The sequence below is a fragment of the Candida orthopsilosis genome (genome assembly GCF_000315875.1).
Source record: "Candida orthopsilosis Co 90-125, chromosome 3 draft sequence".
NCBI classification, from domain to species: domain Eukaryota; kingdom Fungi; phylum Ascomycota; class Pichiomycetes; order Serinales; family Debaryomycetaceae; genus Lodderomyces; species Lodderomyces orthopsilosis.
In genome coordinates, this window is record NC_018296.1 from 1,279,972 (window position 1) to 1,302,694 (window position 22,723).

At 38.2% G+C, this 22,723-nt stretch overlaps 12 protein-coding genes across 12 annotated transcripts; 5 read left to right on the forward strand and 7 right to left on the reverse strand. All coding sequences in view use genetic code 12, as the record gives it.

Annotated features, from left to right (window-relative positions):
- Positions 1–116: 116 nt before the first annotated feature.
- On the forward strand, positions 117–1,757 carry CORT_0C05600 (hypothetical protein; the record flags this gene model as incomplete). The annotated part of the gene is made up of 1 exon (XM_003868790.1): positions 117–1,757. One exon carries the CDS (start codon positions 117–119, stop codon positions 1,755–1,757), a length of 1,641 nt encoding a protein of 546 aa, XP_003868838.1.
- A 146-nt stretch (positions 1,758–1,903) lies between these two features.
- On the reverse strand, positions 1,904–2,248 carry CORT_0C05610 (possible stress protein; the record flags this gene model as incomplete). The annotated part of the gene is made up of 1 exon (XM_003868791.1): positions 1,904–2,248. One exon carries the CDS (start codon positions 2,246–2,248, stop codon positions 1,904–1,906), a length of 345 nt encoding a protein of 114 aa, XP_003868839.1.
- Positions 2,249–3,285: 1,037 nt separating this feature from the next.
- CORT_0C05620 (late-stage biofilm-induced gene in C. albicans) lies at positions 3,286–5,139 on the forward strand (the record flags this gene model as incomplete). Its single annotated transcript, XM_003868792.1, has 1 exon — positions 3,286–5,139. The coding sequence occupies one exon, from the start codon at positions 3,286–3,288 to the stop codon at positions 5,137–5,139; it is 1,854 nt and encodes a 617-aa protein (XP_003868840.1).
- A 13-nt stretch (positions 5,140–5,152) lies between these two features.
- Positions 5,153–6,529, reverse strand: CORT_0C05630 (hypothetical protein; the record flags this gene model as incomplete). The annotated part of the gene is made up of 1 exon (XM_003868793.1): positions 5,153–6,529. The coding sequence occupies one exon, from the start codon at positions 6,527–6,529 to the stop codon at positions 5,153–5,155; it is 1,377 nt and encodes a 458-aa protein (XP_003868841.1).
- A 265-nt stretch (positions 6,530–6,794) lies between these two features.
- On the reverse strand, positions 6,795–8,846 carry CORT_0C05640 (Ilv2 acetolactate synthase; the record flags this gene model as incomplete). The annotated part of the gene is made up of 1 exon (XM_003868794.1): positions 6,795–8,846. The coding sequence occupies one exon, from the start codon at positions 8,844–8,846 to the stop codon at positions 6,795–6,797; it is 2,052 nt and encodes a 683-aa protein (XP_003868842.1).
- A 991-nt stretch (positions 8,847–9,837) lies between these two features.
- CORT_0C05650 (malate permease) lies at positions 9,838–11,220 on the reverse strand (the record flags this gene model as incomplete). Its single annotated transcript, XM_003868795.1, has 1 exon — positions 9,838–11,220. One exon carries the CDS (start codon positions 11,218–11,220, stop codon positions 9,838–9,840), a length of 1,383 nt encoding a protein of 460 aa, XP_003868843.1.
- Positions 11,221–11,754: 534 nt separating this feature from the next.
- Positions 11,755–16,671, reverse strand: CORT_0C05660 (Swr1 protein; the record flags this gene model as incomplete). Its single annotated transcript, XM_003868796.1, has 1 exon — positions 11,755–16,671. The coding sequence occupies one exon, from the start codon at positions 16,669–16,671 to the stop codon at positions 11,755–11,757; it is 4,917 nt and encodes a 1,638-aa protein (XP_003868844.1).
- Positions 16,672–17,032: 361 nt separating this feature from the next.
- Positions 17,033–17,662, reverse strand: CORT_0C05670 (plasma membrane protein; the record flags this gene model as incomplete). Its single annotated transcript, XM_003868797.1, has 1 exon — positions 17,033–17,662. One exon carries the CDS (start codon positions 17,660–17,662, stop codon positions 17,033–17,035), a length of 630 nt encoding a protein of 209 aa, XP_003868845.1.
- A 358-nt stretch (positions 17,663–18,020) lies between these two features.
- CORT_0C05680 (hypothetical protein) lies at positions 18,021–18,338 on the reverse strand (the record flags this gene model as incomplete). Its single annotated transcript, XM_003868798.1, has 1 exon — positions 18,021–18,338. One exon carries the CDS (start codon positions 18,336–18,338, stop codon positions 18,021–18,023), a length of 318 nt encoding a protein of 105 aa, XP_003868846.1.
- Positions 18,339–18,827: 489 nt separating this feature from the next.
- On the forward strand, positions 18,828–20,149 carry CORT_0C05690 (hypothetical protein; the record flags this gene model as incomplete). Its single annotated transcript, XM_003868799.1, has 2 exons — positions 18,828–19,400; positions 19,454–20,149. The coding sequence occupies 2 exons, from the start codon at positions 18,828–18,830 to the stop codon at positions 20,147–20,149; spliced, it is 1,269 nt and encodes a 422-aa protein (XP_003868847.1).
- A 40-nt stretch (positions 20,150–20,189) lies between these two features.
- On the forward strand, positions 20,190–21,524 carry CORT_0C05700 (hypothetical protein; the record flags this gene model as incomplete). The annotated part of the gene is made up of 1 exon (XM_003868800.1): positions 20,190–21,524. The coding sequence occupies one exon, from the start codon at positions 20,190–20,192 to the stop codon at positions 21,522–21,524; it is 1,335 nt and encodes a 444-aa protein (XP_003868848.1).
- A 238-nt stretch (positions 21,525–21,762) lies between these two features.
- On the forward strand, positions 21,763–22,716 carry CORT_0C05710 (Med4 protein; the record flags this gene model as incomplete). Its single annotated transcript, XM_003868801.1, has 1 exon — positions 21,763–22,716. The coding sequence occupies one exon, from the start codon at positions 21,763–21,765 to the stop codon at positions 22,714–22,716; it is 954 nt and encodes a 317-aa protein (XP_003868849.1).
- Positions 22,717–22,723: the final 7 nt, after the last annotated feature.

A 22,723-nucleotide genomic window follows, 5' to 3' on the forward strand; every position in this document is an offset into this window, starting at 1 on the left:
TTTTTTTTTTTTTAATTTTGAATGTTATGTAAGATTTTACATAAACTTATGATCCGGTTGCAAAACTACACAGAAGAATCTGTACATCAAAAAACACCAACACGTCACACATCCATATGACTACGCAAGAGATGCCAGGTACACGAACATTGCCTCTTTATTTAACAAAAGAGCACAAGGATTATTTCAAACAAGAGTTGACTATTGGTCCCAAAACACAAGCACGATCAAGTAGATTGACTCCACTAAGCTTCAAATTGAACGAAGCAAAATCACCATTACCTACTTATAATCCATTATCAAGTCCAACGGTTGACAACACTACGCCAGAAGCCCATGTTAGATTCTCACCAGAAGTTGACCGACCCAAGGAAGAATTGGTTAGAAGAGTGGAAGAGATTATTCAAACCGAAGCTAGTTATGTCTCCCATTGTAGCAACTTGATGATACAATATTTATCCAATTTACAACATTTTCAAATGGAACTCCCAGCCGCAGTACTCATCACAAAAGAGTGTGTGCAAGCCCTCATTGAAATTCATAGACCATTGTTACAGGAAATGACCAGTATAAGGAGTAAAAATCAGAGTATAATTGATCAATGTAACAAGATCGCAAAGTCTATAGCCAAGTCGGGAGTTTCTGTTTTCTGGTACAGCTTGTATTGCACACATTACGATCAATTGGTTCCATTTGAACTATTTATTGAAAATGAAAAGGAAATCAAGAATCAAGGGGATACACCACTGATGAAATCATTCTTTTTGGGAATCAAAAACTTTTTAGAAGGTCAACAAGTTGCAATCAAACGCAAGGACTTATCGTTCATGTCATTATGCCAAAGACCAGTGGATAGAATAGTCAAGTACAAGCTTTTCATCAAAGGAATGAAGAATACGTTTGCTGAATTGGGTGAAGATACAACCACTTTGGAAAAAGCATTTGAGTTGATTTCGCAACAATTGACTGAAATTGATGAATCAAGAATATCTATGCAAGAAAATAGACAATTGAATTTGTTGGTAAACTTTGCTGGACCTGAAACTAATCCCTTGTATCAGAGATTGAATCTTGAAGCCAATTTCTTTGGCAATCCAGTAGCTATTGGGTTTGCTTCAGTAATATTTGTAAAGAGTTCAAAACCAGAAATGATTTATTCCCCAATCGTTCTTTATAAAGCACACCTTGTCATTCTTGAATATAATCAAGTGATTAATCGACACACCCCCGGAAAGTATAAGCCAAAATTCATCATTCCCTTACTGAATACTTCAATGGTTAAAGAATTCAGGCATGGATTGCTGGTTAATCAGTCTACAAATATCAAATTACAATTCAGATCTTGTTCAAATCAATATCAAGTGGTATTGTGCTTTTTATCTTTCGAAGAGTTTGAATTTTGGAAAGTAAAATTTGATCTTTTGATAAATGTTACCCACCAAGGGTCTTGTGAATACAAACTGGCGACTGACCACTTATTCTGCCTTACTCCCAAGTATTTAACTCCATGTTGGAAAGACGAATATGATAACTCAGAAGATATTAACCACTATGCTGCCTCACAATTATCCATACAGGTTAAGTTTCGTATTGACTTATGTCTCAAGAATAAAGTTCATGTAAAGTATGAAGAATTATCCCCTGGACCGAAATACACTGTTATGCTATGGCTTATTGACGTATACAACAGTGAACGTCACTTTAAACAGATTGCAAGTAAAGAAATCCCGTTTCATACATGCACTAGAACTAAATGACAATAGGTAGATCAATTTAATGCACATTGCTTAGTTGCAATCTTGTAAGCTATTTAGAGTTGAGCTTAGGGATGAGCTATATGAAACCTTGCTCTACATTATTTTCAATAGCTAGTCATTATCATGCATTAAGTACATTATACAAACTAATTACCAGTGTTGCCAGCACCAATACTATCATTATGCGAAGCGATTCCATTATCAACCTCAGCATTATGCTTATCACTTCCTTTTTCCAAAATAATCTTGATAACTTCGTCAGCATTACTAGTTTTGAAATTGTTTGTCAAGTCTTGTTTTGAAGCTTCATCTAATATACCATCAACACCACCTTGTCTGTTGATAAACACTTTGAATACTGAAACAATGTCAATAAGTGGGATGGTGGTGTCACCTTTTCTGAATTTCTCATATAATGAAAAGTCATCAACAAAAATGACAAAATCATTGTCAACTCCTTTATAGAAAAGCTTATGTGGTTGGTTAGTCATTCTGGATTTAATGTTGTATCGATTGAGGTAACGAGATAGTTTTTAATTCTGATGAGTGGACTTGGTGTTAGGGAATTGAAGTGGTATTTATAGTCCGAATCACAAGGGTTGTGTGAGTCTTAAAATAGCAAACTAAACACTGCAACCATATACAATATTTTGTGTGACACAAAATACTTAAACACACCCCATTACATCATAACCATCATGCTTTAAGTAAACCACACGGCAATATGGACCTAATATCATTATATTCACAAAAGCTTACACCTAATTCAATTATGCACATATTTTACAACTCAGACATCAACATCATAACGTTCTGGAATCATTCTCTATATAAACTTTGTCTTTTTCTTCCGATGGCGAGCAATGTCACTGCCATTAGCTTCGTTTGTGATATCTAATTTTCTTGAATTGCTATTCGTGATCGATGCTCTTGATTGTGTACACAGGATCATAGTAAGTCATACAATTCCTCTAAAGGAGTTCCATCCAATTCTTCATCGTTCTTTGTAACTACAGCCAATGGGCACAGTCCAATTACGTCTAAGAGGGCTTGCGCATTGAGCTATTCATTAAACAACCAACTCAAGAGAGTGAATTTACTCCTGCCACTTCAAAATTAAAATTTTGACGTAGTGCTCATCCCAATCATCTCTTGGTGATGTCAATAATTGCAATTGTGGACAATACTGCTACTTATTAGTGTCCGGATTTAACTCTATTTTATAACCGACAAAAATCATATGGTAGCGAGGTAACAGGACACCAGGACACCAACAGAAAACCTCCCTACAAGGATGGCATGTCCCAATCTGCTCTTGAATACTCTTCTGGTGCAGATCCTACCTAGACCCAACTAAATATATTGTTTTAGGAGTCTTGTTTCATTTTTTTAGTACTCTAAGCCACTAAGGAACCTTTTCTTTCATCTTCCGATTTTTCCTTTCAATGACTGCGAACAGAACATTTCTCAAAATAGGACAAATCAAACTCAATTCTAATCCATTCAAAGTATCTTTTCTTCCGACGCTATGGTTGCTGATGCTTTGAAATCATTTTCCACCAATGTTGGATCGCATATAAAGGATGCCTATAAAACCACCGAATCAGAAGTGACCCATTTCTCCCATACTTTCAAGGATAAAGTCACATTCTACCATAGAGATTATGATCAAGATGATGAACTAGTAAAGAATTACAAGCATGAGATTAAACAAGCAAGACTGGGTCTTGGTCATCTTATTTCACAAACGAATCAAGTTTACAAACGATTGATACCTCATATGATGTCATTGAATATTAAAGTTGTACGTGATTTTCAATCACTAATTGGCCCTGACTCATTACAATTTAAAGATATTGAGAAATACTATCACGAGTTTGATTTGTTTCAAGCAGAGCAAGAAGTGCCACACGTCCATCCTAAGGAGAGACAGTTTTCAATCGAAGGTGTTAATGAGCAATTGTTTCAGTACATGCAATCAACATTTGCACTCAAGTACGAACTAGAAGGTGAATGCATTGAATTTCTAGACTCCACTGTACCCAAAATCCAATCAATGAAAAAGAGGTTGAAAGAGACTTTGAAATTAATCAAGAGGAGAGATCGTAAACGTGATGATCAAGACAGATTAGAGAGAAAAATTGACAAACTAAATCAAAAGAAACCACCATTGACTGAAAAAGAAGAAGCCAATTTGACAAAGCTTCAACGTGAATTTGAAGAGGTAGACATTGAATTCAAAGTATTGAATGATAAAACAACAACCATTTTACCGCATATAATGTCATTTTTGGACGAATTTCTTGAATCTATAACACAGTTGCTCATCCTAAAACAGGAAAGCATTTATGGTAGAATTGTGAAGAGTTTCAAATACTTTGCTACTTTTTATGGCTTGATTTATGAGGAAGTTCCCACTTATGAGGAGATTTTAAACCAATGGGAACTGGACATAACTTCTACCAGATTACAGATTGAATCATTTATCACCATTTTACAAAACTCAAAGGCTGATTTGTTAAATGTGGAAATCGATGATGAGGACAAGTCACTGAAGACATACAAGTTTTATCACAAGTTGTCCAATAAAATATTTGATAAAACTCATACGGTAAAGCCGAAAGACTTGGCGGCTGGTATGTTTAATGATACTACCGAAGCTGATCCAATCGTAGCGTTTGAAAAGTATAACAACCCACAGGCCAATCAAGCGGAGTCGTACCACCCAAGAAAGATATTAGGTATCGATGATGTTGTTGTGGAGAAAACTGTCGGCTTTCAACCAGAACTCCCCCCTCGACCAGCACTTGCTTCATTTAAGTCTATGCAACAGACCACACAAGCATCATCTCGAGTGTATTACTCACAAAGTGCGGCCAATTCAATGGAATCGTTGTCGTTGAATAGTGATGATGATACAGTTATATCCGACTCGTCCCTGGTTAGTTCGGTACCCACTCATTCATTATCAGGATATACAAATGGAGATATTTCCGTAGACAAGGAGTTGCGGAAAATATACAATGCCGCCAAGAATGAGATCAAAGTGGCACCAACACTTTTATCCGATTTTAAAATTACACCTGAAGCCGAAACTCCTACATCAAAATTAACTGATGCTCACAAACTCGCGTTACTTGATCATTTTTACCACAAATTGGACTCCTTAAAACGAACTACCAAGATTGCCAAGTACGATTTTGTTGGGGTTGAAGTAGGCGATTTATCTTTCAAAAAGGGTGACACTATTGAAATTGTATTTGATTTGCAAAATGTCGATACGTTGTACCAGCAAAACAATCTAAACTGGTTAGTTGCAATAATTCCACAAGAGGATAACGAAGATTATAGAATAGGGTTCGTACCTAATAATTACGTGTAAAGTAGCTATATCCTCAATCAAAATCGTTATCCAATAATTTAAACATTGATCCAAGAACTCTTTCAGGATCGATTCGTAACCCATTATGAAATAAATCGTTTGTGATGTATTGACGTAAGTTGCAAGACGGGAGGTATTGTTGTTTAACGTCTTTTGTCAATTCAAAATCAACATATTGATCAGCATAATATGTAGTAGCAACAATAGGTACATCTTTCCAGGTCAATTTTTGCAACATGCCTGTATCATACAATGCGTTCCACTCTTCCTTCTCATGCAATGCGTAAGCTAATGGTTTGAATTGCCTGAGTTGAATATAGTCATCAAACATGCTCTTGTACACCATCTCACCAGTAAAGTATATCTCATTATTGTTGAATTGGAATTTCTCATTGCCAGGGGCGTACCGTAACCTATCAGCACTCCAATTGCTCTTGATTCGCCCACTGCAGTAGATTGCCTCTTGGAAAAGAGCATAAATGACATTAGTATCGAATGACATGGCATTTTGAACCAAGGTTAATGTATATATCGTTGGATATTTAAATGTTTCCAAATTCTGCCAAAATGACGTCACTATACTATGAACTTGGTCAGTTCCACCAAACCCACCGAAATTGAGTCCCAATTGTTGAAACCGTTCAACTGATAAACGACCACCATCAGGTAAGGTTACCTCATTTGACTTCAAATATTGACAAATCTCAACCACACGAGCAACATCTTGGGGGTATTTTCGATAATAATGGACATTTCGCTCCGTTGTACGTTTGTACGTTTGTGTATATACCGAATCAACATCAAATCCAATTGGCGGTACACCACCAGTGACAAACACTTGTTTCAACGATTCAGGAAAAAGCGATAAATAAGTAAAACTACAAAATCCACCATATGATTGACCCAATGACGACCATTTGGCATCACCAATTAATTCTTTGCGAATCAATTCGGCATCTTTAACAATTGAATCAGCACGAAAATTCAAAATTGTTTTCAATTGATCACCAACTGAAGTAGTTGATAAATGTTGACTCAATGTCTTGTAATCGATGGGGGTACTTCCACCAGTACCTCTTTGATCCATCCATACAATTTGATACCCTTCATCCAACAACACCTTAGTTATACCTGTGTAGCTTGTAGGGACAGCACAGCCAAAACCCGGTCCACCTTGTAAGTAAAGCAACAAATTGGGCGATTCAGGTAAAATCACTTCTTTAAAGCCATCCAAATTGGCGTGTTTAGTCCTGTCATATTTCTGAGAAATGGTAATGACAATTCGAATTTTGCGAAAATTGGCATCATTGTGATCCAATGGCAATTGATATGCAATTGTTTGATTAAGAATCTTGTTCAGTTGAAAGTAATCAATGATTTTATGTGACATTGGCGACGCAGTGGTAATCTGTCGAGCGAGCTGTAGTAGAGTACGCCTGGTGTGAAAAATTTCGGAGATTTGGTGCCGTACCGAGAGCTTGATTGAAAACTTTCGTTCTTACGCTAAAAAATGTGAATTGATAAAGTCCAAATAGTTAAACGGCACCCAATATCAAATTCCCCCACACTACGGCCTTTCAACTACTCAAAAACTCGTTTAAATTAAAATAAAAGAACTGTAAATAAAACTATAAACTATTTTTTTTATCGACCCTTTAATACAACCCACCAGTTCTTTGCTTTCTTAATGCATTTTGTTGTTTTTCAGTTTCAGAATCCCACAAGATAAAGTCATCCAAGGCTTTACCCGCTGGGACCATTGGTAAAACGGGAACTTTCTTTTCAACCATGACCTCCAACAAAACAGGTTCTTGGCAATCCAAAAATTCTTTAATACCCAGTTTCAATTCTTCTTGAGTTGAAATTCTGATACCTTTAACACCCATGGCATCTGCCAATTTCATGAAATCAGGGTTGGCTTGATGGGTGTGGGAGTATCTGTGTTCATAAAATAATGATTGCCATTGAGTAACCATCCCTTGTTCTTCATTGTTCAAAACACAAACTTTAACTGGTGCACCAGCTTGTACAGCAGATGATAATTCAGTCAAGGTCATATTGAAGGAAGCATCACCATCGATATCAATAACAATGGCATCTGGTTTAGCAACTTGAGCACCAATAGCAGCAGGTAAACCATAACCCATAGTTCCCAAACCACCTGAAGTAATCATAGTTCTAGGCTTGGTCCAAGTCCAATGCTGTGCTGCCCACATTTGATGTTGACCAACACCAGTGGTAACGTAAACATCTTTGTCGTAATTCATTGATTGTTCAGAAATCTCCTTAATCAAAGTTTGAGGTTTGATCTTGGATCCTGGTGTTTCCACTTGATATGAGTACGGATAATGTTCTTTCCATTCATCAATCTTTTTAAACCATTCGGGTCTTGACTCAACTTGATTTATAAGTGGGATAAATTTACGCAAATTGGCAGTAACATCACCTTCAACTGCTTCAGTAGCTTCGACAACCTTGTTGATGTTCTTTGGTGAAATTTCAAAATGCAAGATACCACCCCTGTTTTCAGCAGCGGCTAATTTGGCTTCTGGAGCAAATTTGGCAATATTACCGGTGACTCTGTCATCAAATCTAGCACCGAGAGCTATAATACAATCGGCATTTTGAATGGCAGTGTTTGCAGCTGCTGATCCATGCATACCCAACATATCCAACGATTTTGGATCTCTTTGATCAAAAGCACCTAAACCTTGTAGGGTTGTGGTTACAGGAATATTTGCTTTATCAGCCAACTCTTTTAGTAACTTAGGACCATCTTCATGGTTCAATATACCACCACCACAGTAAATGATTGGTTTCTTAGCTTTGTTTAAGATATCAGCAGATCTCTTTATAGCCTCGGTGGTGAATTCAGAGACAGCCTTTTTGGTTATTGTACTCAAAGCATTTGATGGTAATGTGGTATTTATAGGAATAGATTCTCTCAAAATTGAAGCCGTAACATCTTTTGGCAAATCAACCAAAACGGGACCGGGTCTACCAGTAGTGGCAATTTCAAACGCCTCATTTATTCTTCTTGGTAATTCTGCTACGTTTTTAACCATAACATTCCATTTGGTACAAGATCTTGAGATACCAATCACATCGGCTTCTTGGAAAGCATCAGTACCAATAGCACTAGTTGGCACTTGACCAGTAAATACAACCAATGGAACACCATCCATCAAAGCATCAGCCATTGGAGTAATGACATTAGTGGCACCAGGACCAGAGGTAACTAAAACAACACCTGGCTTCCCACTAGCCCTAGCATAACCTTCAGCCATATGACCTGCACCTTGTTCATGCCTTGGTAAAACAAACTTGAATTTTTCTGAGTTATAAATAGCATCGAAAACAGGCAATATAGCACCACCAGCGTATCCGAAAACAGTGTCAACATTATGTCTCAACATCATTTCATGGAAAATTTCACCACCAGTTAACCCAATAAAGGAATCATCCATAGCTTGCTCCCTCTTTTCACGACGTTGTTGTTTTGAGAGGCTCTTTGGCTGTGGCAGGGATGGTGACTCAGCATCTGATATATTGAAAGCGGGTGATGGTTGTGGTCTGGATGCAGTGGTAGCTTGAGCTGCATTATGATGATTTATCTTTGAGATTGATCTCGTTTGAGATCTTATGGCAAGATATAGATTGTGTGTAGATCTTTTGCTACAGCACCTTGAGAAATGACGTGAAAGCATGTTTGGAATAGATTATAGTCAGTGTGTGTTAGCTGAAAAGAAAAAGAGGAGTGATGTTGGATGTGGAGTGCAAATATATAATTCAAAAAGGTTGTGAAAAGTTGTGACTAATTAAAAAAAAATTTGAAAAATTTCATTCGGAAAAAAAAATTCTTCTGCAGAGAGTAACAAAATGGAAAACTGGGGATCAATTTGAAACCGTAGAAGTTACGTAAATGGCTCCTACTGAGTCATTACTGCAAAATATCACCGATCTACTCTCTTTCCCAGGTAATAGTTTGTATCTACCTTCATTTTTGAAGGCTCTAGGCAATTTTGATTAATCGTATTTGGGTTGGGTTCAAAAGGTTTTAATTCAGCCGTTTTTATATGCAGTGACGGTCCTGAACCGCACAAGTATTTTTCAAGTGGACAACCGGAAAGAAAACAAGTGCCTTAGTCCATCAGCGCTACCATAACGCACGTGCGAATCGCGTGAATTAAAACCTTTCGAATGTTGCACAAGGATTGTTTGATTTCAATTGGGTATGAGCTTTGCCCTTCTAAACTCCCAGATTATATGCCACCAAAGAGCAGTCAATGGTTTTTCCCCTTTCTCCTAATGTCAATCAAGATTGGTAAAATGTTTGCTCAAGTTCAGACAAGCAAGTTGGGGTCCTTTTTTGCAACAATTGTGATTAAAAAGTTTAGCTCAAAACGCTAGTATACCGTTTGTTAGAGTAGTCTTTTTTAACCTCTTAGATGGCCTCTAATGTTGCATGATTTTCTTTTGTGATATAGTTTCTGCAATTCTATCGAACACTTCTCTCTCGTATTTTTGCTCAACACCGAATTCTGAGTAATACTCTCATCTTACCTACAAGATCACAGATGGCTTGCACCTCTACCACCGTTCATCTTCTCCAGTACTTAAGTTGCACTGAAAGAGTCTTTGTCAAAATCTTTAAGCGTTATCGATCCGTAAACAAACGCTCTTTAGTTTCTATATGCTCTATACTTTCTGATTTACTTTGTCAATGTGATCTTTAATAAAAAATGCTTTGTAAAACCTTTCCCATATACAATAGCTCAATCCAATCAAGTTAATAATACAAATAATGAATAATGAGGCGCCAATTATAGCACTCATGACTTTAAAAAATAAAAAATTATAACCTGCAACACCTTTGGATATTTCATTGTTTGCAAGTGACATTGTACCAACCGGAAAAGTCATTGTCCACCAACCTTTATTCCATTTGATCAAGCCAAATCTCTTTGTTGTCCAGTCAGGGTCATGGTTCTTGGCAAATGGAGAGCTTTTGGACATACAGGATGCAATAGCAATGAATAAATAAATGTACCCTCCTGCTAATAGAAGATATGCACCTAATGCTGATGGAACCAAAAACGCTTTAGCTAATGCATCGTCTGGAATAAAATCGTACATGTTGTTACCAAATAGCATTATACTGTAACTGCTTTGACCAACAAAACCAATTGGTAAGAACTGCGTGAAAATTTGTGACGTGCTTGGTATTTTGCAAAGAATCAATCTAACCATGAAAATGGCACCAACTCCATGAAAAAGCATAATCGATATGAAAAACAACATGAGTGCAGTTACCTCAGTGATGATCTTTTGATTGCGTGTTTCCAATTCAGGAGCAATAAGATGGCCAGGTGAAGAGACAACGCAACAACAAACAACCGGCATAAAGATACTGGCATTAATATCGGCAATTCTATGAGCACTGAATTTCGACAAGAATGAAAAGAAGAATATGACTGCCGTGTTCATGACCGCGAGAACCACGCCTATCCACCATAAAACCCATAAGAAAATGGGATATCGACCTTGCGTTAGTAGATTCACTCCATTTATAATCGTACTGAACCCCATTGAATATACTGCGAAGTATAGCGAATGACTATAATCATGGATGTAAAGTGCCATCCGCCGAGGGTAGAACCAACAACTCAAAACACACATGACACTTGTGACAATGAAAAAGAATACGGTGATGCAAAAAAATATAATTCCACAAACCTCTAGCCAACGAGCTTTATAAGGGAAGCCATAGAATATGTTACCCGTTATCCCACATCCCAAAAATGAGACAAAGTAGCAGGGATGGAAATCATCAATGAGCTCTTTTTTTAGAAACTGTCGTATTGTTAAACGTGTAGATTTATAAGGTTGTTCTTCATCTTTTACATCAGGGGTGAGTCCAAAATCTTCTTCTCCATTAAGTTGCTTGTCATTTTCAACACCACTCATTGCTGTTTGATCCAGGGTGATTTTTGAAGATGAGGTCGTCGTATTTGTGTGGGTCAAAGATACATCTAGCTCAGGTCCAACATCAGAATAGTTATCTTGCTCTGTTGGTGACATGGTATGGGACTGTGATGATGAAAAGTAGTTCCAACAGCAAAATGGTATGTATATAAAGTGTTGCTAATAATGTATCAATGAATGACTAAACATGGTTGGGGTTACTTTCTTCCACGGAACAAAGAAATGATTAAAAAACTCTACTGCAAAACGATTACGAATAAAAAACCCGTTCAAACAAACGATATCGGAGCCGCTTACAGTCTAGGCTTGCGAGGTCAAAAACTTTAGTCATTTTTAAAGAGGCTTTAACTAAATTTTTGACTCCTAGCGGCAAAAAATGTAACACAAGTTTAACTCTTACGCCTTGAATAACGCAATGTCTAATACAAGAGTCAAAAAATTTGTGGGTGATGGAATTACCGCATTTGGATATTTTTTGCGGTGTTACATTTAATACCGAACATATTTTCGCACCCAAATTGTTTCCAGATAATGGTTATACCAATTTATCTACCATCAAACCTTCCATTTATCCTTACAACAAAATTATATACATTAATTATAATACTGTCAATTGTACACATTTGTGCTTCAGTAGTATCCGTCGGAGATAAAGCGCAACATGTACTCATCAATATGACCCACACCTTCTTCGTAATCAATGTCATCGGGGATATCGTCATCCGCATCCAATCCCTTTATTATTGATGTGGGACCAGCGGAGCCATTAGATTGTGTCTTGTTTTCGTCAGTAAAATCCTCATCGTCGACAGCAACCTCTTTCAAAGCTGCACCAGCAGCTACTCTATCCTCTTCATCCTCAGCTTGTGCAAAGGCATTGCTCATTTTCGTGTCACCAGAAAAATCAATAGTTCGATCGGCTATTTCCTTTGTGGTTTCTGAAATGTTTGGATCATTGACTAAATCGCGAACTGAAAATTGACCAAGATAATCAGTTGTGAATTCACCTTCTTGTATAACAACATTGTCCAATTGTCGTTTTTGGTTAGCTTTTTTGATGATGTTGGATTCGATGGTGGACTCGGACACAAATCGGTAAATATGAACATCCCTAACTTGTCCTATACGATGGCATCGATCTTGACACTGCTTATCCATGGCAGGGTTCCAGTCTGAGTCGTAAAAAATAACCGTATCGGCACCTGTCAAATTGATACCCAACCCACCAGACCTTGTTGATAATATAAAGACGGGAATTTTAGGGTCTCTGTTGAACTTTTCTGTCAACAACTGCCTGTCCTCAATTTTCGTAGCACCATCCAATCTCATATAGCGGTAGCCATGTATATTCAAAAATTGCTCCAAAATGTCAAGAACCTTTGTCATTTGCGTGAAAATTAAAGCTCGGTGACCTTCCGCAGTCAAGGTTCTCAACAACTGTGCCAACTTTTGGAGTTTTCCACAATCGAATTGCAACAATGTTTTATCAGGGAATGCTATTGACAACTTTACTTGTGACTGATGGAAAGGGTTGGTGATCTTACCATCCATAACTTCCGGCTTGACCTTGTATTGTATTGATTTAGGAATAAGTTGATCTTTCATATCCAATGCCACTGCTGCAGGTGTAACTATAGAATACTTTTCAATTTCTTCCGACAATGCATTGGCTCTGTCAGTGACGGATAAACAAAATTTGTCAAATGGTGGTTCTTTATTGTCATTTCCCTTTATAGTCAAAAAGCGTAGCAACGAGTCACTGTAGATTGATCTCTTTTCGCATCTCAAGGTATTGAGGTAGAGTATATGCAGAAGCTTGTCCCTTAGCTCGATTTGCTCCTGACTTTTTAAATCCTGGAAACAGGAAACAAAATCCGTGAATGTGTTTTCCACCCCACTTATCATCTTGTCCAATTGTGCAATCTGTCCTTGTAGTTGGGCCAGTGATTGTAAACGTGATGTTGACTCTGATACAAAATGGTTCAAGTGATTGTTGCTGGTGACATTCAAATTAAGTACATTAAAATCAACCATGTCCTTTGAATCATCAGTCATGCCTTTAATCAATCCATTCAAGTACTGAAAAGATGATGAAACTGATCTAGGCATGGAAAAGGATGTCACTATTGGCCTAACCTCAAACAAGTCAGGATGGTTACAAACCTTTCTCAACTGCATCAAACAATTAATGATGGACAAGAAGTTACCTGAAGCCAATGTTTCTTTTGTTTTAGCACGAGACATGAAATCGTCATACAAGTACCTTTGTCTTTTGGAAAGCCGGCAGTATACAATATGCTCATACTTTCCCGGCATTTGCTTTTCCACATCCTTCTTCAATCTTCTTAAAATATATGGCCGCAAAACTTGATGTAACCTCGACACCGTATTTTTCGTCTCCTCATCCATTTTCAGTGTAGTTTTCTCATTCTCGTCAATCAAATCAGAATTATTACCCAATGTAGTTTGCTCTAGAATCTTGTCAACAGGCTTACCAAACCATTGCTGGAAATCCTCTAGGTTTGAAAAGCCATCGGGCATTGATAAATTGGCTTTTGAAGAAGGCATTAAAAAGTACAACAACGACCATAACTCAATCAAATTGTTTTGTAATGGTGTACCTGTGAGTAACAATCTATTTTCTGTATTGAAGTTGAGTAGCGCTTTCCATCGGGTGGATCTAAAGTTTTTAATGTTGTGTGCTTCGTCCAAGATCATATATCTCCATCTTCTTCTTTTGAAGGCTTGCTGGTCCTGTACCACTAATTGATACGAAGTTATGCAAACATGAAACGCATCAGGCTTGTTCCACCCTTTTCTCTTTTGCGCCCTCTGTTGTGGTGAGCCGTAGTATGTTAAAACCTTGAATCCAGGTGCAAATTTTTTAAATTCCATATCCCAGTTCAACATTACTGAAGTAGGAACAATGATTAAATGAGGGCCCCAAACGTGATGCTCACAAGCCAAATAAGACAATAATGAAATTGTTTGAATTGTTTTTCCTAAACCCATCTCGTCTGCCAATATTCCGTTTGTATTGTTGTTATAGAGACTGGCCAACCAGTTGAGACCTTGCTTTTGATAAGGTCTTAGTGTTCCACGAAGTAGGGACGGCACTTCAACATCTCTCACTCTTGAGCCATTTACTATTTCTGTACCTTCATCCCCGTCATCTTTTGAAACACGATCTACGTGACCCACGCCCTGGCTAGTTTCAGCTAATTGAGTTTCATCTTCGGATTGCAGCAACTCATCATCACTTTCTTCACTAAAGCTACGGACGTCTCCATCATCAGAATCCTCAGCCTCGCTAGTTTTGCTGGCATAAAGATTTGCTAGTGGAGTCCCGTTAGGCAATTCCGGCTCTGACTCCGAATGAGAAATACCTCCGTTTTCAACCACTGACTCCGCTGAAGACTCACTGTCCGAACTCGATCCAGAAATAGGACTGCTCTCATCGGAGTCCAAAAGTTGGTTCTTATCAAGGTCCAGCTCGCTTATGATCTTCAAATAGTCATCAGACGCCTGCAAATCATTGTGTATCCCATTTTTTAATGGTTTAACCTCACCTTCACCATATAGGGACATGAGACCACCAGTCTCGTCAAAGCTTTCCTCCTCACTTTCTTCTCCGCTTTCCAGCACCCCTTCGTCTTTATCGGGAACACTTGAATTAGCTTCAGAGGTTGGCTCAACAGAGCTTTCGATATTTGCGTATTTCCTCCTCAACTCTTCAACGGATAGATTACTATCGGGGTCAACTTGAACAGTCAGTCCGTTGCTTCCTTCCTTACTCTCGGTCTCATCGTCGTTGCCGTCGTCGTTGTCGTCGTTGTCGTCCGAACTTGAAGTGAAATTGTCGGAATCACCTGAGTCGTTCATCTCCATATCATCGTCTTCACCTATTATACTCTCACATTCAGCAGTTGCTTCTTTAGATGAGGTTAGTTGTGCTTCAAGAAGCTGAGTTGAGTGTTGTAACATTTGACTTAAATGTTCTCGGCCCTTTACCTTTTTAAGCTCCTCTTCCTTTGCAGTTTGGATGATCAGATATACTTTAAAAGCGTCATTCCATCTCTTTTTGACAGCCTGCATAGCAACTCTACTCATCTTTTTCAAGTTTTGTTCCCGCTCTTTCAAGAGTCGTTCTTTTTCACCTTTTTTCTTTTTGAAATGTTGATCCACAATGGAAGCAACTTTTCTAGCACGATTCAAATGCTGCCTTCTCATCTGATGATGAATACGCGAAAAGGCCATTCCCTGTGTCAAAAGGTGGTCCTGGTAGGTTAGATCATTATTGGAGCCTTGCATCTTTGGAACCACTGAGGATGTATTCCTGAATGGATCATTCAACTTGACATTGGAAACGGGTGGTATTATGACTTTTCTTCTTTCGATTTTGTTTGCGTTAAATTCTAACGTGTTGTCAATGTTGATCTTGTGCCAAATTGTTTTGAACATCTCTATCTGTTGTGAATTAATAGACTCAAACTCTTCCTTCGTGAACTTGAAATCTGGAGCATTCAGTTCGTCAATAATCGGAGTCTTACAATAATTTTCCAAAAAGTTTTGTAGCCTTGTTGTTAAATTGGGAGCCACTATTTCTTCATCTCGTGTTTGCTCTACCTTAATAGATTCAGGCTCAAATTCCAAAATCTCACTCTCTTCTTTTATTTTGTTCATCAGCAAGTCGTTTTCTGTTTGTGGAACCCAACCAGGTACGTGAGATGGGTGTGTTATGAGTAGCTTGGGCAAACTTCGAGAAACTTGCTTTATTCTTTTATTGAATGAATGTGGTACAACATCAAGCTGCTCATCAAGTTCGTCGTCACCGATATCAACTTCATTTGTGATTTTATTCAGTTCTTCAATCTTATCTTCATGACTATTTCGATCTTTGGTTTGCTTTGAAATCTTTACTTGAGGTCGTGCTTTTTGAACATCCTTCTTTATCGATTCTTTTGATTTATTGGAAGGCCTTATTTTGGATTTATTGGAATGTGATATTGAACTTTCCTGATCTAGTTTTGAGAAGACTTCCTTCTCCATTCGTTGATACTTTTCAATAGTTTGTTCACGGAAGGGGAATTTATTATTTAACAAAGCTTCCCTCTCTGAAAGCTTCTTTTTCTGAAATCGGAATGGAAGTGCCTTTAATTCCTCATCATTCTCAACATCTTTGTCCCATTTCAAATTATAATGGCCAGATTCACAAAATTTTGCAAATGATTCTGGGACTGACTTGTTCACGATCTTTGAAAATTCAGCTGGCACCCAAGTTATTATCGATTTATACTCCGATAGATGGTATAATTCATTGATAGCTAGGTCGAAATCTAGCAAAATACTCGCTAGCTTGTCTTCCTTCGACTTTTCATTAACTTTTCGTCTCTTGTTTCCATTGAGTGGAGTGTCATTATTTTGGTTCGCAGTTTGGTTTGATCGTTTTGACTGTGAAGCACGAGATTTTTCATTGTAAATTGGGGCACTTGCACTCCCCAGATTTAGTCTAGCCAGTGCTCTCCTTCGTCCTACCTCTGCTGTCATGATTAATGCCAGTTATTCAATGTATCGATGGAAAATGTACACTTAGAGGGCAAAGAAGAATGTGATACAAAATAAATCAATAAAAACGCGAAGCCATTGAAATTTTGAATAGATTCTGAACAAGTTGAAGGATGATGACACTTTAATTGGGGAGAACACTGTACGTAGTCTTTTGGTTGATATAGTATTAGCATATATGTAGTTAGAGAGTATTCCAAAGCAACTACGAAACCACAATGTCACACTGAATAATTTAGGTATTTAATGAAGCTAGAAAAGTGAACCGATGGAGAAGTATGAGTCTTACATATATTCTATATCCATCGAACTTGTAAGTACATTGTACCCAATGCTCCGAAGCTCAAGCTTTTATGTATGAAGCATTACTCTTTTCATAGGAGTCTCTGTTTGAAGCAACTTCAGACTCTTCTGGTAATACACCACATTCCTTTTCAGCATCAACGTCTGGTTTATTTTGGTAAAACGCAGCATCCTCTTTCGAAGTAGCACCTAAAGCATCAGCCAATCCATCGTATGGAAATGATCTAATCATAGCTGGCTTTTCTGGGTTCAACTGGAAGTAGGCTACAACACCAGCAACACCAAAAAGTAGGCCAAAGAAAATACCGTTGTGTTTTAAGGCAGTTGAGTCGGAAACAAAATCATAGTAATCTGGTGACCAGATATCGTAAAGATCTTCATCCATATTAACGGGATCGTTCAAGTTTCTTCTATTTTGTTGGTCGTCATATTTCACATATGGGTCTTTCTTTTGAGCCAAGATAGCTGGCGGGTTCTTGTAATCAGCCCATTCTGGATGTTCAGGATCAGCAAGTGGTATCGTTTTACCTGTGACTTGATCGTATATGGTTGCCTTGGTTGAGTTTTGCCTTATCATGTTCAATTGCCTTGTTGAGCTCACTGCCTTGTTTTTCAATAACATATTTGATGGACGAAGTGCCCATGATCTTATTCCTAGACGCAAACTCATTGTATAATGTGGTTCGTAGACACTTCTTTGCTGTTGGTACAATGATTCCTTTTGCAAGTTTTTTTTTTGTTCGTCTTTCGTTTGAGCCAATGAGATTTAGCGCGAAAAGAGTTTGCTTACTATTAAAGAGAGAATGAGAGAACTTAAATCAACTAAACGAAAACCTCTAGACATTACGTATCAAAGACCACCTAAGGGTGAATACCTCTCCTGAATCTGCTGTCCTACGTCAATGAGTCTTCATTTCAGTCTAACACAATCCGTAGATTATACTATAAACGTATTCCTAAATGAATAAATAAAGTCCCCACCTCATGATTACGCTTTCTCCAAAGTGATGTTCTCCTTGATACTATGACTACTCTTTCGATACTCTGGCAAGTTGTGGTTCACCAAATTTAATGGACTTCAATGGTGAATTTTCACCATTGGCGTATTCCAATAAACCAGCATTTCCTTCTATGTTAACACCAATGTATTTAGCAGCATAAGCTATACCCAAAAACACCGGCACAAACGCAAAGAGCACACTTGAGTTGTAAACATTCCAGTATTCGTGTACAGGTGGTGGATTCAAATTGAAATTGTATTTGTTGTTGAATGGTGCAGATGATTGCTTAGTTACAGTGTGTTGGAACCTTTGGGTCGTTATCCTCTTCAGTAATCTAGAAAACATGCTTGTGATAATACTTCTTGGTAATTAAAGCTATGGAGGGAGTATGAGTTATGTAAATTGAATGGTGATGCTGATAATGGATGTGGTAACCTTTGACACACAACTTTTTTTTTGTCTTCACTTTTTTCTCTCTCGATTTAACACAACACAACTGGTGGCATCTTTATATAACAGGATGTAGTAGATGTAAAAGTTCCTAGTACATAACGTAAACTGGATGGAGCTTGCAAGGGACGACATCATCAATTAATTGTTCTTATAAGTTGTCTTTTATCGTTGAGGTTAAGTGAGCTTACCATCAGCATTCAGAAGGCATTTTCATTTTCCTCGTAAACTAAACCACAACGGTTCCAGACATTTTGGTCGTCAATGTAAACTTTTGTAAACCCGACACTGTTGATAACTTACCACCAAAACCAATTTTCATCAATATTTAAAATGTGTTGCAAAAATCTTTTGACAACCAACTAGTTTCTTTCTTTTATAACAATGGAGATAATAGCTGTCTTTAGAATTGAAACTCTCAACGGAACCAAAGTCACCACCTACACGAAAAGTCAAAAGCTCAAGAAACACAAGTTGGACACCATCGACTCACTTCCTTTATTTGCTCTGGAGGTTATAAAGATTGGACGTGGTAAGACTTGCGATGTGAGAATTGACAACCCGGCAATATCGCTCCACCATGCGACTATATGGTCGGTTCAATTTGATTCCGACACTTCTCCGTTGGTTTATATCAACGATCATTCAAGAAATGGATTGTTGCATAACGAGAACGACATGTGTAATGAGGAAACCAGGATCTTGAAGGATGGGGATACATTTGAATTTAAAACTGCTGCGATCTTCACATACGAAACATTAGAGGTGGATGATACACAGGATAATTCTACCTTAACCATTGACACGTGGAACATTAGCGATTCTTTGCTCGGAACTGGCTCGTTTGGTTCTGTCTTTGTTGCGTCATCAACCACAGATTACAAGCTTTATGCTGTTAAAGTGTTGAAAAGTAGGAGCAAAAGCTCGGAGTTTGAACTTCTCCGAACTGTTAGACATGTATGTTCTCACACCTCTTTTTTTTTGCAACCAAATACTAACAAATTTTACAGCCTAACATTATTAGGATATATGATGCTGTTACCATCAACTCATCTACCTACTTATTTCAAGAATTGGTTTGTGGTGGTGACCTTTTCTCTTATTTGGTGAATGATAACCATCTTCGTGCAATTCCGGAACAGGAAGCCATTTTTATTGTTTTTCAAATAATGAAGGCCCTTCAGTTTCTACATAAACATCTAAAGATTGTCCATAGAGATTTGAAATTAGACAACATCTTATTGAAACTCCCCTTACCCAAATCACGCATTTACATCTGTGACTTTGGTATAGCAAAAAAGCTAACCCGTTCGCGCACCAACACCTCAGTAGGAACTATTGAGTACAGCGCACCGGAAGTCTTCGACACTGATAGCAAAGGAAAATCCACAAAGTCATACAACTACAAATGTGACGTTTGGTCTCTTGGAATTGTTTCCCATATTTTGTTAACAGGGATATCACCATTCTATTCCGAACTGAAAGAACAGATTTTGATGTCAGCCCGTCGAGGGCAATTGAACTTTACAAAGAAACAATTCCTACTCGTTTCAAAAAGCGCAAGAGCATTCTTATTGGCTTTACTAAATGTAGATCCTCAGCTCAGAGTCGATGCTGACGGTTGTTTTGACTGTGCTTGGATTGCAAGCAACAGAGCTAAGTTAGAAAGATTCTATCGCGAAAAAGTAGTTGACACACAAAATTGAAAACGCATCAAAATTATCCACAGTTAATTCATCAACACACATGCTGTCTAGACACCCACCAAATCGCTACAATGCCAACAGGAACTACACCAACAGAGGTGCTGGAGGTGGATACTCGTCCAATCAACAATCATCGGTGAATTCCAACAGAGGCTTCAAGAGGAAATACAATTCTCATGACTCGTTCACCAACACACCTTCATCTTCCTACAGAGCAAGACAAAATTTATATCAACAACATTCGATTTCCAGAAATTATGAAAATCAATACCAAATGTGGATGGGTGATCTTGATCCTTCCTGGACGGAGGAGTCTATTCATTCCATATGGTCTGCATTGGTCCAACCTCCAAAGTCTGTTAAAATTATGCGAGACAGGCTTAATCCACTGAAGCCATCTTATTGCTTTGTCACTTTTGAAGACCAAGAGGCGCTTGATTGGGCTCTACAGAGGAACGGCCAATTGATACCAAATTCACAACGAAAGTTTAAAATCAGCCACGCTAGCGCAAAGAATAGTACCTCTGGCGGCGCTGGGTCGGGACATAGTCGACAATCAACGGGTGAATTTTCATTGTTTATTGGTGATTTAGCGCAAGATGTCGGCGAAGCTGCTTTGTATAGTACATTCAACTTGAAATACCCCAATCAAATCAAACTGGCTAGAGTTATAGTCGATCAGGACTCCAAAGTAGGTAAAGGATTTGGATTTGTTAAATTTTTTACTGGAGAAGTAATGGAAAAGGCATTGAAAGAGATGCAAGGTGTTATGGTTGGATCGAAGACTATAAGGGTTGGTATCGCAGCAGGATCGGAAGTTGTCCAATCAAGCTCCCATGCTAATAAGCCAGATTACAAAAAAATACCCATCACCCAGAGCCAACCAGAATTGGAAGCAGGTACAGATGAAAAGAACACGAATATCAGTATATCTGGATTGTCATCGAAGTTTACAGAGAGCGAACTCGAACTAATGTTTTTGACTTTTGGAGACTTAGTATACTGCAAGCTTTCGCGTGATTTACAAAGGGGTTACGTAAAATTTGTATCACGCAATGCAGCCGAGCTCGCGATGGCACACTTAACCAGCTCAGTTGTTAATGGTTGCAGGTTGGATCTAACATGGGGGAGCAGCATGAAAACGGATAATGGGGCATCCAAATTTGAGCCAAAGCTTGGTGGCTCTTATGAAGAGGACGGAAAACCTCCATTGTTGTATATGTCAAACGAATACCACCATAAAAACTTGTATCAGCTAACAAAAGATGAGATCAATGCATTTGCAAAAAGGCTAGACGGGAGTGAAAGTATATCGACACAGCATGTTAATGAAATCTATTTGGAAAGCAAGATGGCACGGGAACATCTACTTTAAATTAAATAAAATTTTTATAGTATATAGTGTTGGAGTTTAGTTACTGAGTTTAGCGTCCCCTCTATCAAGGGTGTCTCTATAACATCTAAATCTGTGTAAAGCTGAAGTTACCTTGAGGAACTCACTGAGTTACAATATTTGGAATTCAGATCAGTGTTTTAGAGGAACGCAAAAAAATAAAAGAATGTGGTAAATCACACCTCAATTGCTCCACGCTGTCCTTGCGACACCATTTGCTATGTTACCTCATCAAAGGGAAAGCTCCCCATTCCGATCCAAACCCGTTTCCAGGGTAACGTCCTCGACACGATTGAACCAATTATCATTAGAATCAAGAGGATCTCCAAGCAACAACTCCAGACCATCCACACCATCAGCATACATTCCTTCCTCATTAAACCCTTTGAAGTATGGTTCGAATAATCAAGATAATCTAGACGACAAGGTACGATCGACCGAAGAAATTGATGTATTCAATCTGCTACCTATAGTTTCAAAGATTGGTGATTTTCGAGCAGCTTTAGATACATTGAGTAACGGTATCTCGCATTACAAGGAAGATGAATTTTATGCAAATGTGGAGGGAGTGGTAGAAACAAACTCGAGCCTAGAAAAGGAAATTCACGAGTTGAGTAAACATAAAGAACGTAGTCGAGAGGTTGCTAGACTTTCAAACATAAACAAAGATCTCGATACAAAATTAAAGGACAATTTGAGAAATTTAGTACAGTTTCGAAACGATCTAAAGAAATTACCAAGCTCTCACGAGATCAATGCCAAGAACGAAAAGTTGGAATCTCCTGTAGACGTGGAAAGCATATTGAATTACTCCATGAAGCTAGCGAAGTTCACCAAAGCACCAGCAGCTGTGGGGAATATGGCTTTCCAAATACACCCTAACAATTACATATGGCCAGCAGAAGATTCATTAAGACGGGGAATGTTAGCAATGAGTTCATTACATGCTAACGAGATAATCAATGCAGAACTACTGGACGGCAAAGAGAAAGCAATGGACGAGAAGGAAGGTGAAGATATAGAACCTCAATTCAAAGAGACAAATGAGGAGCACTTCGCCGGCAAGGACAAGCAAAAACCACAGGAAGGGAGCAACTCAGCTAAGACAGAGAATACATCTCAAGTTGATCTCGACTTGGACTTATTTGACCCCGATGACGAATACTCGGACTGAAGTAGGT